A 17,593-nucleotide genomic window follows, 5' to 3' on the forward strand; every position below is an offset into this window, starting at 1 on the left:
TAATTAATAACAATTTAGACCATTTTTCATATGACTATATATAGCTTTGATTTTTTCTGAAAACTGCCTGTTCATATCTTTTGACCTTTTATCAACTGGGGAATAACTTATATTCTTGTCAATTGACTTAGTTCTCTACTCATTGAGATATGAGGCCTTTATCTGAGAAACTGTATAAAAGTTGCCCCCAGTTTTCTGCTTTTCTTCTAATCTTAGCTACATTGGTTTTATGTGTACAATTTTTTTAAAAAATTAATTTAATCAAAATTGTCCATTTTATATCTCACAATGCTATATCTTGTTTATTCTACCAAATACTTATTACAAAAAAAATCATGAATAGTGATCAAACATATTTATCAGAGTAAGCATTAAAACAGTAATTGAGGATAGTATACGAAAAATTTAGGAGACAGAATATTTAAGTTAGGGAGCTCTGCAACCCAATAGCAAGATTAAATCTCAGCTCAACTGAGGAAGGAATGTTCTTACCCTAATAGCTCACTCAGTCTCTAGTAGTGCAGGTGCTAGAAAGCAAAAGACTTGTTAGGAAACTGACTCCTTCCCACATGCCTATGGTTCCAGGGTCTCCCATTCATCATTCACTCTTCACTTTCTCTCTTGCCTAGCCTTTCTTTCTCCTTTGTTTTTTCCTTCCAGAATTCTCTCTTTCTTTTTTATATTAAATTTTTAAAAAATTAAAACTCTTTACCTTCATTCTTAATTAGTTCCAAGGCAGAAACGTGGTACAGGTTAGGCAATGGGGTTAAATGATTTCCCTGGGATCACACAGGTGGAGGTATATCAGGCAAGATTTGAACCTAGGATCTCACATCACTAGGACCAGCTCTCAATCCACTGAGCTACCTTGATGCCCCCTCCCAATAGTCTCTTAAGTCAATTATGAATCGCCTCGTCCTTAGGAATACAATATGCAGTATCATGTCTATCCTTAAGGGGATTACCAAAGTTTTCTGGGTGGGGTGCTATATATAAGAATAGGGGAGACTTGGGCATTTGTGGGGCAGTAGGAAAGTAACCAGTTGACAAAGTGAGATTGAAGTTTTAAGCTATAGGATGATTGAGGCTGTGTAATTTTCTGAAGAAGACAAGAAGGGTTGAGATCGAAGCACATAAAGAAGAATTGGCCTTGGCAAGAAGAAAATCCATCTCACAATCAGAGACTGAATGAAAGTAGAGAATGAGAGATAATGACAAAGGGTTTTGAGATTAAGAGAGGGAAAGCAAAAGTAGTTCAGTTTTCTCATGGGAGACAAAATGAAGGTGCAAGGAACTTGAGGAGTATAGGGAAAATATGGAAAAGAGATGCTTCATTAGTTCTGCTTCAGTCCCAGGAAACAAGGGAAATGTAGTAGATGTGGATTTCAGTAGATGGTGGAATTCAACAAGTCCAATGAATGAAGTTTAAGTTAACAATCATAGAGATCTAATTCAACAATTTCATTTTATAGATAAGAAATATCTTTAATTAGATATTCCTGAAGTAATGTAAGGTCTACTGTTATCTGTTCTTTCAGGTCTTTTATCACGTGGAAGGTTACAACTTGCTAGAAAGCCCATACACCAAAAATGAACAATTGATTCCTCTTCATCCATTTTTTTTTCTCACATTCCAGATCTTCATTAGAATAAAATCTTTTTACAGTGATAAAACTGTCCATCAAGTGCTTTACTATACATTCTTTGGCACTTCAAAGATCTAGGCATTCATTGCTAGGTGTTCATTCTAAATGTACACAATTCCTTTAAGTCTAAATAGATGATCAATAAGTTGCAGTTAAAAAAAAGTTCATTACCTCATGGTGTAAAGATTAAATTAGTTTCTCTACTAAAAGTATTATATTTTATGATGTTTATTAAAGATTATTAGAATTAAGAAATAAAGAAAATACAAAATAAGAAAGCACGTGCCTAGGCACAGAGGCCATTCACAGCCACTTACATCTTGCCTGCGTGAAGCTAAAACTTAAGCTAAGTCTATTTTTAGACCTTATACAAAAGGGTATTAAGTACCTATAAATGTTAAATTAATCACAAAAAGGTCAAGTAACTCACAAAAGATAAGCTTAACAAAGAAGTGTGAAGTACTCAAAAGATATAATCTAACCAGAGAAGGTGAGAACTAAAGAATGGGCAGTCCTGGAATAAAAGTGTCTACTGTGATTGATAGGAGTGAAAATTTAGGGCAGGTGACATAAGAGAAAATTTCTTTAAAAGGAGTATAAAAAGTCAGTTCAGGCAACTGAATTCAGTTCAGAGTGTAATTAGATTCCAAGTTCAATTCAGTCAGGAGTGGAACTCAGCCTGGAGGATCTCACTCAGACATCTTCCTTGGAGATGGTCTCATGGTGAGTGATAAGACTGACTCCCTTTCCTTAGGCTCAGGGAGGCCACTTTGACCAAGGCCTTTGATTTTTTTTTAATACTTATTTAAGATGTGCTTCAAATCCTGGTATCTATCCTTAATATTCTAATTAAACTACTGCCTGGCTCAGCCTGAGTCAGAGCAGTTTAAAGTAACTCTTTCCTCTCTCTCTCTCTCTCTCTCTCTCTCTCTCTCTCTCTCTCTCTCTCTCTCTCTCTCTCTCTCTCTCTTCCTTAATTCCTTCTCTTTATATTAATTAAATCACCATAATTCCCAGCTGACTTGGGAATTTTATTATTTGGGAAGTTTCCCTGGAGACCAATTATTTAGATTTCAAATCACAAAGCTAAAATTATCCTTTACAACTCAAGGGTTAAATGACCTCCCCAAAGACAAACTTAAGTGGCAGAATTAGACCTTAAAACCTCATCTTCTCATGCCCTATTTCATCTCTTCCTAAACTGCTAAACTTCTAGGAATTGTAGTCTAGCTTGGTTTCCAATTCATTATGCAACATAGAGCCATAACTAGATAAGGTCAGAAAATCAAGACTTTTTCAGGGATTTATGACATTTTTTAAACCCTTACTTTCTGTCTTGGAATCCATACTAAGTATTAGTTCCAAGGTAGATGTAATGATTAAAATTTTGGGGAAGCTGAGGCAGGTAGAAATTTGTTTCTCTCTGCAAGGAGTATTATATTTTTAGAGGTTTATTAAAGATTAAAATATAAAGAAAACACATGTCTAGGCCCAGGGAGCCTATTCACAACCACTCACATCTTGCCTGCTAGGTGGAGAGCTGCATGTGCTCCGAAGTGGAAGTAAAAAGAGCACAGAGCCTATTCACAACCAGGTTAAATACTCCATCTCGGACTTCCGGGTAATCATGGCTGCAATCTAGACACCACACGCTTCCTCTCCCTGGCATTGAACAAAATAGACTACATCAAAGGAGCATAAAAATCACTTTTGGAGGAAAAGGACTCCCCAGTACTCCCCAGTACCCTACAGGTGAAGGTATGTGGGGTTTGAACATTTCCACACTATAATAAGAAGGAGGGAAGCCTGCACAGACATGCGAACTGAGCCTCGCTTCCCCCCACACACACCTCCCCCACCAAACCAGAGTGAGCTACCGGAGCTCTCACTGGGACAGCGAGTGAGTGGGGAACTTCTCTGTCTGGGGGGACACTCCAGGGTCCTTGGGATCTGGGGACTGCCAGGAAAAAACGTCTCAGGGCGGTTTCACGGGAGAATCCTGCACTGAGCACAGACTGTGGAGCCTTACTCGGGGTGGTTGCGCTGAGCATCTGGGTGGAGCTAAACACCAGGGGAGGACCACGCTCTGATTATCTGGGCGGAGCTGAACACCTGGGCATTTTGGCACTCTAAGAAACCTCAGAGGCTGGGAAGAACTAGTCAGAGGCAACCTAAATTCACAGAAAAACCGTCCATATCACCCAGATCCCAGACCAAAAAGGAAAGGGGAATAAAACCACCAAAGGGATGGCTCACATGGCCCAAAATCAAGCCTCCAGGAAGAAAGGGGAAAAGGTGACTATTGAAAACTTTTATGGTGGAAGTACCCAAGGAAAAGAGGAGAATGAGGAGGAAATACAAAAAAAAATCAGAACATGCCTCCCAAAATGGAAACTATCAACAAGCTCTGGAAGATCTCAAACTGGAACTTATCCAAAAGATGGAAACCTGGGGAAAAAATGGGAGAAAGAGATCAGCAGTCTGACAGATAAGACTGCTCAATTGGAAAAAGAGCTCGAAGCATCCAATAGAAGGGCAGACAAAGCTGAAAAGCAAAACCAGTCCCTAACGAACAGAATTAAGCAACTTGAAGAAAGTGAGATCACAAAACAGCAAGAATCAATAAAGGAAAGCCAAAAAATTAATAAATTAGAAGAAGACATAAAATATCTCACTGAAAAGGTCACAGACTTGGAAATAAGAGGGAGAAGAGACAATCTCTGAATTATCAGTCTCCCAGAAAAAACAGAGATAAACAATAAACTCGATGTTATTCTACAGGAGATTATAAAAGAAAATTGCCCACACGTTCTGGAGCAAGGGGGCAAAATAGAAATAGAAAGGGTTCATAGAATACCCTCTATACTAAATCCACAAAATACAACCCCTAGGAATGTAATTGCCAAATTCAAGAGCTTCCAAGAAAAGGAGAAAATCCTACAAGAAGCCAAGAAGAGGAGCTTCAGATATAAGGGGGGCTCCCATAAGGATGACACAGGACTTAGTGGCTAACACACTAAGAGACCACAAAGCATGGAACACGATATTTGGAAAGGCAAGAGAGCTGGGTCTCCAACCAAGAATCAACTACCCAGCAAAACTGACTATATACTTCCAGGGGAAAGTATGGGCATTCAACAAAATAGAAGACATCCAAGCATTTGCTAAGAAAAGACCAGAACTTAGTGGAAAATTTGATATCCAAGCACAGAAAGCAAGAGAAACATGAAAAGGTAAATATGAAAGAACGGGAAAAGGAGATAAATCTTATCTTTTTCTTTAAGTCAAACTCTCTTCTACAAGGACTACATTTACATCAAATTATATATATTAATATGTGGGGAAAATATTTTGTGAAACTCTCAAAAATTGTATGCATCATAAGAGTAGTTAGAAGAAACATGCATATGGAAAGATTGGGGCATTAAGAAGATTTGGGGAAAGTGGGGCAAAGAAAGGAAAAGGGAGGGGGGAACTGTCGATAACACTAAGATTTACTACAAGAAATAGGGGGGAGACTTAATAGAATAATCTTTCCCATATAAAGATACACATGGGAAGGGGAGGGGAAGAACTCTCATATGAGAAGGAGAGGAAGAGAGCATGAAGTGGAATTACTTAAACCTTACTCTCAGTGAAATCAAATCTGAGAGAGAAGAACATCTAGATCCAGTGGGATCCTGAATTCTATCTTATCCAATAGGGAAAGAAAGAAAGGAAAATTAAGGAGGGGGAGGGGGAGGGAGTATAAAAAGGGAAGGAAGGAGAGGGGGGAGGGGAAGGGAGCATAAAAAGGGAGGGGCTAGAAAGGGAAGCATCTCAAGGGAGGGGACTAGGGGGACTGACCTAAAGTAAATCACTGGTTCAAAAGGAGATAGCTAAAGAAGAAAGGTCAGAACTAGGGGAAGATATCAAAATGCCAGCAAATCCACAAATGACAATCATAACTTTGAATGTGAATGGGATGAACTCACCCATAAAATGTAGACAAATAGCAGATTGGATGAGAACCCCAAACCCTACCATTTGTTGTCTTCAAGAAACACATATGAGGCGGGTTGACACTCACAAGGTTAGACTTAAAGGTTGGAGTAAGACCTTTTGGGCCTCAACTGATAGAAAGAAGGCAGGAGTTACAATCATGATATCTGACAAAGCCAAAGCAAAAATAGACCTGATCAAAAGGGATGGTGAAGGTAAATATATTCTGTTAAAAGGGAATATAGACAATGAGGAAATATCACTAATCAACATGTATGCACCAAATGGTATAGCATCCAAATTTTTAATAGAGAAACTAAGAGAATTGAAGGAGGAAATAGACAGTAAAACCATATTAGTGGGAGACTTGAACCAACCATTATCAAATTTAGATAAATCAAACCAAAAAATAAACAAGAAAGAGGTAAAAGAGGTGAATGAAATCTTAGAAAAATTAGATTTAATAGACATATGGAGAAAAATAAATAGGGACAAAAAGGAATACACCTTCCTTTCAGCACCACATGGCACATTCACAAAAATAGATCATATACTAGGTCACAGAAACATGGCACTCAAATGCAAAAAAGCAGAAATAATAAATGCAGCCTTTTCAGATCACAAGGCAATAAAAATATTGATCGGTAAGGGTACATGGAGAGCCAAATCAAAAATTAATTGGAAATTAAATAATATGATACTCCAAAATCAATTAGTTAGAGAAGAAATCATAGAAACAATTAATAATTTCGTTGAGGAAAATGACAATGGCGAGACATCCTTTCAAACCTTATGGGTTGCAGCCAAGGCAGTACTTAGAGGAAAATTCATATCCCTGAGTGCATATATTAACAAATTAGGGAGGACAGAGATCAAGGAATTGGAAATGCAAATCAAAAAACTTGAGAACGAATAAATTAAAAACCCCCAGAAGAAAATCAAACTAGATATCCTAAAAATTAAGGGAGAAATTAATAAAATCGAAAGTGACAGAACTATTGAGCTAATAAACAAGACTAGAAGCTGGTACTTTGAAAAAACAGACAAAATACACAAAGTACTGGTCAATCTAATTAAAAAAAGGAAAGAAGAAAGGCAAATTAACAGCATCAAGGATGAAAAGGGAGATCTCACCTCCAATGAAGGGGAAATTAAGGCAATCATTAAAAACTACTTTGCCCAACTATATGGCAATAAATATACCAACCTAGGTGATATGGATGAATATTTATGAAAATATAAATTGCCTAGACTAACAGAAGAAGAAATAGATTTCTTAAATAATCCCATATCAGAAAAAGAAATCTAACAGGCCATCAAAGAACTTCCTAAGAAAAAATCCCCAGGGCCTGATGGATTCACCAGTGAATTCTATCAAACATTCAAAGAACAGCTAACTCCAATACTATACAAACTATTTGACATAATAAGCAAAGAGGGAATTCTACCAAACTCCTTTTATGACACAAACATGGTACTAATTCCAAAGCCAGGCAGGCCAAAAACAGAGAAAGAAAATGATAGACCAATCTCCCTAATGAATATAGATGCAAAAATCTTAAATAGGATACTAGCAAAAAGACTCCAGCAAGTGATCAGAATGGTCATCCACCATGATCAAGTAGGATTTATACCAGGGATGCAGGACTGATTCAATATTAGGAAAACCATCCACATAATTGACCACATCAACAAGCAAACCAACAAGAACCACATGATTATCTCAATAGGTGCAGAAAAAGCCTTTGATGAAATACAACACCCATTCCTACTAAAAACACTAGAAAGCATAGGAATAGAAGGGTCATTCCTAAAAATAATAAACAGTATATATCTAAAACCATCAACTAATATCATCTGCAATGGGGATAAAATAAATCCATTCCCATTAAGATCAGGAGTGAAACAAGGATGACCATTATCACCTCTATTATTTGACATTGTACTAGAAACACTAGCAGTAGCAATTAGAGAAGAAAAAGAAATTGAAGGCATTAAAATAGGCAAGGAGGAGACCAAGTTATCACTCTTTGCGGATGACATGATGGTCTACTTAAAGAATCCTAGAGATTCAACCAAAAAGCTAATTGAATTAATCAACAACTTTAGCAAAGTTGCAGGATACAAAATAAACCCACATAAGTCATCAAAATTTCTATATATTTCCAACACAGCTCAGCAGCAAGAACTAGAAAGAGAAATCCCATTCAAAATTACCTTAGACAAAATAAAATACTTAGGAATCTATCTCTCGAGACAAACACAGGAACTATATGAACACAACTACAAAACACTGTCCACACAACTAAAACTAGACTTGAACAATTGGAAGAACATTAACTGCTCATGGGTAGGATGAGCCAATGTAATAAAAATGACTATCCTACCCAAACTCATCTATCTATTTAGTGCCATACCCATGGAACTTCCAAAAAATTTTTTTACTGATTTAGAAAAAACCATAACAAAGTTCATTTGGAAGAACAAAAGATCAAGGATATCCAGGGATACAATGAAAAAAAAATACAAAGGAAGGGGGCCTTGCAGTCCCAGATCTCAGACTATATTATAAAGCAGCGGTCATCAAAACAATTTGGTACTGGCTAAGAGACAGAAAGGAGGATCAGTGGAATAGACTGGGGGCAAGCGACCTCAGCGAGACAGTATATGACAAACCCAAAGATCCCAGCTTTTGGGACAAAAATCCACTATTTCATAAAAACTGCTGGGAAAATTGGAGGACAGTGTGGGAAAGATTAGGTTTAGATCAACACCTCACACCCTACACCAAGATAAATTCAAAATGGGTGAATGACTTGAACATAAAGAAGGCAACTATAAGAAAATTAGGTGAACACAGAATAGCATACATGTCAGACCTTTGGGAAGGGAAAGACTTCAAAACCAAGCAAGACTTAGAAAGAGTTACAAAATGCAAAATAAATAATCTGGAATACATCAAATTAAAAAATTTTTTGTACAAACAAAACCAATGTAACCAAAATCAGAAGGGAAGCTACAAATTGGGAAACAATCTTCATAAAACCTCTGACAAAGGTTTAATTACTCAAATTTACAAAGAACTAAATCAATTGTACAAAAAATCAAGCCATTCTCCAATTGATAAATTGGCAAGGGACATGAACAGGCAGTTCTCAGCCAGAGAAATCAAAACTATTAATAAGCAAATGAAAAAGTGCTCTACATCTCTTATAATCAGAGAGATGCAAATCAAAACAACTCTAAGGTATCACCTCACACCTAGCAGATTGGCTAACATGACAGCTATGGAAAGTAATGAATGCTGGAGGGGATGTGGCAAAGTGGGGACACTAATTCATTGCTGGTGGAGTTGTGAATTGATCCAGCCTTTCTGGAGGGCAATTTGGAACTATGCCCAAAGGGCGATAAAAGACTGTCTGCCCTTTGATCCAGCCATAGCACTGCTGGGTTTGTACCCCAAAGAGATAATAAGGAAAAATACATGTACAAGAATATTCATAGCTGTATTCTTTGTGGTGGCAAAAAATTGGAAAATGAGGGGATGCCCTTCAATTGGGGAATGGCTGAACAAATTGTGGTATCTGTTGGTGATGGAACACTATTGTGCTAAAAGGAATAATAAAGTGGAGGAATTCCATGGAGACTGGAACAACCTCCAGGAAGTGATGCAGAGCGAAAGGGGCAGAACCAGGAAAACATTGTACACAGAGACTGATACACTGTGGTACAATCGAAGGTGATGGACTTCTCCATTAGTGGCAATGCAATGTCCCTGAACAATCTGCAGGGATCTAAAAAATACTATCCACAAGCAGAGGACAAACTGTGGAAGAAAAAACACCGATGAAAAGCAACTGCTTGACTACAGGGGTTGAGGGAATATGACTGAGGAGAGTCTCTAAATGAACACTCTAATGCAAATACTAAGAACAGGGAAATGGGTTCGAGTCAAGAACACATGTGATAACCAGTGGAATTGTGCATCAGCTATGGGAGAGGGAAAGGTGGTGGGAGAGGGGGAGGGGAGGAAAAGAAAATGTGTTTCCAGTGAATAATGTTTGGAAATGACAAAATAAAATATTGTTTAAAATTTAAAAAAATACTCCATTTTGCTCTCAGCCCAGTTGAGAATTCAGTGAGATTACAAAGCATTTTGAGGAAGTGAAGCAAGGACTTCTGGGGATTGAAGTCCTGGATTCAAGTCCATTTTTACATAGAAAAGCAGTAAAGGCTAGGCAATTGGGGTTAACAGTGACTTGCCAAGGGTCACACAGTTGGAAGTATCTGAGAACATATTTGAATACAGGCTCTCCCATCTCTAAACCTGGCTCTCAATCCCTGAAACCATCCAGCTGCTCCCTAAAGAGTGATTATTTATGATCTGTGGAATATTTCCTATTGGTATTGATCCATACACCACTATCCCAGTTTTTTGCTGGTTTGTTATTCAACCCTTGCCCTTTGCCAAAACCCATTGGAACTGATCCCTCTGGCACCACTCTCAGACCCTACCTTTCTCCCAGCCTTCATGGTGGAATGGGCCCAAGCCTACTTGTATGACTAAGTTTATGACATCATCCTTAATCACTGTTATTGTCCCAGATTTTTTTTAAAAATACTTATTTCAGATGTGCTTCAAATCCTGGTATCAATCCTTAATATTCTAATTAAACTGATTCCTTGGATATTGTGAATTTCAAAACTACTCAACCCTTTTCAAACCATTCTTTAGAGGATGGGATTTGGCTATTTCCTGATCAATAACAATAGAGATACTTGGAATGACAGAATCAGGTCTTGGAAACTACAATCTCCACCCTACTCAGAGTAACAGGATTTAGGAAGGGCTGCAGCAAAGGATCAAGATTTAATTATTTGAGAATATGGCCTTCAACAGACATGTGCAAAGGGGACAGCTCTCTGGGCGGTCCTGGGTGAAGCTAGAGCCACCATTGGCACAGGTGAGACACAGGAAGTGAGGTAGAGGACAGCTGAGGAGTTCTGGGGACTTCCTGTGTGAAGGAGAGGAGGTTGTTGGAGCCTGGTGCTTGGAGTGGAGGCCCTCAGACTGTTTCTCCATTTTGATCACGTGAGTGATAGGGACTGATCTCTTTTCATTGCCTCGGCTATCCAAGGCCTTGGGCCTTTGGCCCAGCCTAAGCAGAGTGGGTATTTAAGCCCTATTCCCTTCTCTCCCCTTTCTCTCTCTTTCTCTCTCTCTCTCTCTCTCTCTCTCTCTCTCTAATACCTTTCTTCCTACTGTTTGTAATTAAAACTCCATAAAAGGTTGACTGCTGACTTGAGTTTTCATTTAGGAATTACATAACTGAATTCCTTGGCGACCTTAAATTAATATATATCAGTCTTTTAAAGTGATTTCCATATCACAATATGCCTCTTGATTGCCATCAATTTCCTTCCTTTCTTCCTTCCTCCCTTCCTTCCTTCCTTTCTCTTAAATTTTTTTTTCCATTATCTTTGACCTTTCTGTAGCATTTGAATCACCATCTTCTATTGAAAGCTCACAACTTCCTAGGCTTTCTTAATACTGGGCCTTCCTGGTTCTTCTCTTGCTAATATATCACCTTTGCTAGTCACCTCTATCAAGGTTCTGTGCCAGGCCATTTTCAATTCTTTTTTCTCTCATCCTTCAATTCAATAAATATGCATTAAGTCCCTATTATGGGCAAGGCACATCCAACTATTGACAGACTGTTCTGTGGAAAAGGTAAGTAGTTTGGTTCAGAGAGCAGAGCTAAGAAAAATGGGTTAAAGTTGCAAAGTGGAACTCTTTGGAAGACATTGTGGGAAAGAGTTTGGGGAATCTCTTCTCTGGTTGCATTCCCCTACTGTTAGCCTCCTGTGACTAGCACCCCACTTCCATTTAACCACTTTTTTTGTTTCTGTTCAGCTGTGTCCAACTCTTTATGACTCTGCATGGTTTTTGTTTTGCTTTTGGTAGATACTGGAGTGGTTTGCCTTTTCCTTCAGAGGATTAAGCTAATAGAAGTTAAGTGACTGGCCCAGGGTCACACACAGCTAGTGACTGTCTGAAGTGGGATTTGAATGCAAGGTCGTCCTGATTCCAGACCTTGGTGCTCTATCCACTAGGCTCTAGCCACCTAACTGCTTTGACTTAACTCCTTATCATCAGTGACTTTGGTGACTTTATTTCCCCACTTTTACAGGCGCCATATGCTACATATGTTGTGGGACACACACTCCAGGTTTAAAAAGCCTTTAAAAATATATAAAAGTAAAGGCTATTCGGTGTAGTTTATCATCTAAGACATGTCAGGGATGGCAGGACGCAAGACGTTAGCCGACCCCGAGTTCACAGCTAGTCCTTTCTTCCAAGACTGAGAGCTGGAGTAAGTAAAACTCAGGGGTACCACAAAGCCAAAAGCATCTTAATTCCTCGGCTCCCAGAAGCCACCACGTCATCGGGAGCGCTAGCTCACGCCCATCCGCACGCCGACGCTCAACACGACGAAGCGCGGCGACGCAAATACGCCCTAAGCGTATGCTGGCGGCGGGGCGGAGCTCTGCTTTGAACCTGCGGAGCGGGAGCGCCTGCTTCAGGAACCAGTCTGTCTGTTGTGAGTTGGGGGGAGCCCCGGGATGGAGATGGCTAGCGACCCGAGCGCCGAGCGAGAAGGTGGCGAGAAGCCGAGCGCTTCGGGCGGCCAAAAGTCAGTCTCAGGCGGCGGCGGCGGTGACGGAGACGACTCGGAGGCGCAGCTGAAGCAGATCTCGGTGCCGAGACCCCCCTCCATTGAGGAATTTGCTATCATGAAGCCCATCAGCCGCGGGGCCTTCGGGAAAGTATACCTGGCGCGGAAAGGCGACAAGCTGTACGCCGTGAAGGTGAGGGGGAGGCCGGGCGAATCCTTGCCCCGCTGCGGAGGGGTGGGGGGTATGGGCGGGAGCTGGATGCACCCATCTCTGAGCTGTTTAGAGACCAGAAGGACCATTTTGTCCTCTGTGAAACGAAGGGCAACTCACACCGCTGGCAACCTCAGTCTCTTCTGTAAATGGAGCTAATAATAACTACTTTCTGAGATAACATTTGTAAATCGCTTTGCAAGCCTTAAAAACCTATATAAATGTTAACAGGATGATGAAGAAGAGGAGGCTATGGGTAGGCAAGAGGAGGCTGCAACACATTACAAACCGGAAACTTTGGAGAATCTCTGTAGTGGAAGATGTTATTAGTGCAATGTATGGGCAAATTGAAGATGGACGGGTCAATTGGTGAGAACAGGAGATAAAACTGATTCCATTTGGTGCTTTATTAAGGCCCAGCAGAAGCTAGGGAAGTTCCTAACTTATTAGTTGGTGCACTTAGCGATGTCACGCCCAGTAATCACCCAGTGGCCAAGTATGCTTGGCTGTGCTCTGCCTTACCAAAGGAATGCTCACATAGGGGTCGCAAATCCATTTTAGGATTAAACTCAGCAAACGGGTAAGTTCCAGCTTTGTGCAGCACACCTAGCTCGACACTGGGAATATACAAACGCATATAGTACCAACTTCCAAGGACCTTACACTTTCCTGGGGATACAATGAATATTCAGATAAATACAAGAGAATTTTGAGGAAGAAAAACTCGAAGATCTCAGCACAGGAGGTGACACCCAAGATGGGCTTTTAAGGGAACTAAGCATATATATTGCAGTCAGACATCAAGAATTTATTAACCTCCCACCATGTGCCAAGCTCTATGCTAAGTACTGGGTGTATGTACACAGAAAGACTAAATATATGCACTGCACCTAAAGAGCCTTTACTCAAGTTCTAAGGATCAGACTGTGCAAAGTTACTTGGGCAACAGATGAAATTGGCAGCAGCAAGAAGGCCATTCTAGCTTAAATATTATTATGCTCTTATAATAATTGCTATTATAAAAGTGACAGACTCATGTCATTTCTTTCAGAGATCCGACATTTGCTGATTTGTGTTAGAACATAATTTCCTAAGAAGTCATAGCTATTTGACTTGCTTCTCATAATCCAATTATGTGAGTGCTCTTAAGGAGCAGAGGACAAGAAGTAAAAGAAACCATAATGGCATGTTCATCGTCAATCAAAAGCCATATTTTACACATTCCTCTTCTGATCACTAATGTTAATTGAACTGATTGGCATTGTGCTGTGTATCCTCCAGTCATCTTTTATTTTTGTTTTAAAAACCCTTATAATATTGTATATTGATTCCAAGGTCGAAGAGCAGTAAGGACTAGGGAGTGGGGGTAAGTGACTTGCCTAGGGTCATGTCAGATTTGAACCCAGGACTTTCTTAATCTACTGAGCCACCTAGTTGCCCCATAAAGAGAGATTATTTATGCCCTGAGGAGAGGAAGAGTATGGGATATTTCCTATTGGTGTTGATCTATACATCACATATACACAGAGGGAAAAAGGAGAGATAGCACAGGGAAATTTTTCTCACATAAAAAGAAGCAAGCAAAGAAGAGCTTTTATAGTAGAAGGGGAATTGGAGGAAGCAGCAATGCTAGAACTTCATTCTCAATGGAATTGAGTCAAAGAGGGAAGAAGGTGTGTGTGTATGTATGTATGTATACACACTCTGTTGTGTATAGAAATGTAGCTTATCCAATAGGGGAATAGGAAGAGAAGGGGTAGGGAAAGTGATAAGGAGGGGATAGATTAAGGAAGACAGTAGTTAGAAACAAAAGGGACTTTTGAGGAGAGACAGGCTTGAGAGAGAAGAAATAGAAGAAAATGGGATGGAGGGAAATATGCAGTAATCATAACTGTGAATGGGATGAGCTCACCCATAAAACAGACACAGACAGAAGAGCGGATTAGAATCCAGAATCCTACAACATATTGTTTAATAGAGACACACTTGAAGGAGAAAAACAAAGTTAAAAATAAAGGGTTGAAGCATAATTTAGTATGCTTCAGCTGAACTAAAAAAAAATGGTAGAGGCATGATTGTGATCTTAGACAAAGCAAAAACAAAAATAGACCTAATTAAAAGGGATAACCCAGGCATTTACTACATTTTGCTTTTAAAAAGTACCATTGATAATGAAGTGGTGTCAAAATTTTTCATAGCAAGTGTTTCTGATAATGGCCTTGTTGCTCAAATATATACTGAGTATTGAACTGAGTTGAATTTATAAGAGCCAACCACCATTTTGGTAATGTTCACAGCATATAAATAGGCAGTTTATAGAAGAAATTAAAGCTATATAGTCATATGAAAAAACTGTCTAAATCACTATTGATTAGAGTAAGGCAAATTAAAACAACTCTGAGGTACCACCTCACGTCTATCAGAAATGATAAATACTGGCAGGGATGAGGGAAAAATAGGTACACTAATGAATTAGTGGTAGAATAGTGATTGGTCCAATAATATGACTAATATGGAAATATATTTTGTGTAACTACCTGGATAATTGATAAGTTGCTTGTTTTTTCGGTGGGTGGAGGAGTTATGGGAGGGAATTTGGAACTCAAAATTTAAAAAGAAAATACTAGAAATAAATAATAAAAGTACAAATGTACCTATCTATATATTTAATGAGGAAGTGTGTAGGGCTACTAGGAAAACAATGATTTAGTTACATAATTTCTGGTATTTCACCTTTCTATCAAAAAGATCAAACCAAATTTGTATATAAATTCTTTATCCTTATTTATTTTCAAATATAGGACACATTTTATTTAACTGGATAAAAAATACAAAAAAATCTCAAACCCAAGCACATAGATGTTAAAACAACTCTTTTTCCCTATCCAATGGGCTTCCTTTCTCCAGCCACCATTATATTTCTTCATATTTACAGTAGCACCCATGCTCATTCCTAAGCAGGAAGATAAAATACTTTGGGTGAGTCTCACACTCCCAGTATCTTATATTGTACTCTAGACTTATCGTCCTACCCTTTGTGGGATTTCCTCTCCAAGAAGGTAAGCACTTAAGAATAATTAACAGTTGACTATTCTTAGGATGTGTGATTCAGAAACTAATGTGTTGCTTTGTCACTGCTGTGAGCTTTAGTTTCTTTGTCTCCTGGCTTGGCCCAAGATTTCCTTCCCACTGATTTGTTGTCTCTCTCTATTGCTACCCCTTGTTCTCTGGTTTCTTGAAACATATAATTCCCTAGAAAGGCCAGGCCATGTGGCTGTCTCTTTACTTTATAACAGCTCTCTGAAGTAAGTAATACCTAACTTCCTTTTACAGTTGCAGAATCTAAGATATATGAGAGGTTTCAGAGATAGTAAACATAGGGCAGAACTGAGGCCTCTTGGTTTTTCTAGGCTGTATGAGCCATGTTACTAATTTGCTTTAATTTTGGTTTTACTCTTAAAGTATTTAGGTTAGGTAAGTGAATCATCCGTCTTCATCAATTTATTTGATCTTATGATGTCCAAACACAAAAGTATCTTAATGATTGAAACAATTCACATACTAAGTATCATGGCTCTTTTTATAGGTTGTCAAAAAAGCAGATATGATCAACAAAAACATGACTCATCAAGTCCAAGCAGAGAGAGATGCCCTGGCACTCAGCAAGAGTCCCTTTATTGTCCATTTGTACTATTCACTACAGTCTGCCAACAATGTCTACTTGGTGAGTAGAAAACTAGAAACTTTTTAAATTAATAAAACAAGGATGTGAGTACCCAATATTTGTAGCCTTGCAGTTAAAAAATGTTAAGGAGTTGTTGCAATGTTATAGAATTGTTGTGGTGGACCTATGGCACACGTGCCAAAGATGGCATGCAGAAATCTCTCTGTAGGCTCATGCAGGCCCCTGGGAACCCCAAATGAGGGGAGTGGGGCAGTCAAGCCTCTCTCTACCACTGTAGGGTTGGAGTGTGGCTGGCCCAGAGTCAGTAGCCTGGTCCCATCTGCCCTGCCCAAACACCCCCCCACCCCCCAACTTCCCCACCCCTGCAAGGGAAGGGTATGAAGCACTGGAACTTGCTATTGGAGCTTAGCCCTGGCTTGGCTATGTAAAGATTAAATTTAATATCCAATACTCCAAGTATTATTTTAGTACTATTTATTAAAAATTTTTAAAACTCCAGCAAGCACCCAAAAGGCTCCCTCCTTCCAGATAGTACCAAGCCAGAGAGAGAGCTGTGTGAGCGGAAATAGAAACTCTAAAACTGCCTCCACTTAAGGAGATGCACAAACAGGAAAAGGAAAAGGGGATTGTGGGAAATGTAGTCTCTAGGGTTCAAGATTCTAAGTCAATACAGCTAGTTGCCATCTAGGCCCTACTCCTAGACCCAGGGGTGGGGTGGGCATGCAGTTGAGGTGTGGGGTGGGGCACACAATGGGGGTGGGTGGTAGGGCATAGGCACAAAGTCTGGGTAGGTGGGGAGGGGCACTGGATCCCTAAAAAGTTCCCAAAGGTTCACTGTCACTGTGGAGTTCTGAGAGATAGCAGTAAGAGATGACAGTGATTTTAAAAGTGATTTTTGAGAATATTGTACTACTCTGACAATACTTTTGTTTTTGGAATGAATGAATGGTGAGGCAACATTGGTATTTCATTAAGAACAGTACTGTCCTTTCCATTAATTTTGATAAAAATTTTTGCATGTATATGTTATTAGGTAAAAATTGATGGAATGAATTAATTGTCCAGGAATTCTTAATTACCAAGTCCATTAGTCATTCCTCATCCTCCCTTCTCCAAGGATTTTGCTAGTTCTCCCTTTACCTATCCCACCATTTCTCAGTCTTTTTTGGTCTTCTATTATCCACATCAGACCTCCTATCTATGAGTGGGCATACCTCAAGGTTTTGGGTGAAGTACTTTTCTCTTTATATTTTCTCATTTTTGGTGACCTCTCCTGCTTCTATGGGTTCAATTATTATTTTCTATGCAGATGTTAATAAGATTTTTATTTCCAACCTTAGTCTCTCTTGAGCTAGTCTAATTCCACCTCACTAACTGCCTATGGGCATCAAAT

At 39.3% G+C, this 17,593-nt stretch overlaps 1 protein-coding gene across 3 annotated transcripts in view; it reads left to right on the forward strand.

Moving 5' to 3' along the window:
* Positions 1-12,127: 12,127 nt before the first annotated feature.
* MASTL (microtubule associated serine/threonine kinase like) overlaps positions 12,128-17,593 on the forward strand; it is a 34,130-nt gene continuing 28,664 nt past the window's right edge. For 2 of the 3 annotated variants that reach the window (XM_001375979.5, XM_007504837.3), the window contains exons 1-2: positions 12,136-12,497; positions 16,102-16,239. In XM_001375979.5, coding sequence (XP_001376016.3) covers positions 12,252-12,497; positions 16,102-16,239 — 384 coding nt within the window. In that variant the 5' untranslated portion in view covers positions 12,136-12,251. Of the gene's footprint in view, positions 12,498-16,101; positions 16,240-17,593 lie in introns of all 3 variants that reach the window. The other variant, XR_008912418.1, reaches the window with a different exon arrangement.

This window comes from Monodelphis domestica, chromosome 5 (genome assembly GCF_027887165.1).
Source record: "Monodelphis domestica isolate mMonDom1 chromosome 5, mMonDom1.pri, whole genome shotgun sequence".
Lineage (NCBI taxonomy): Eukaryota > Metazoa > Chordata > Mammalia > Didelphimorphia > Didelphidae > Monodelphis > Monodelphis domestica.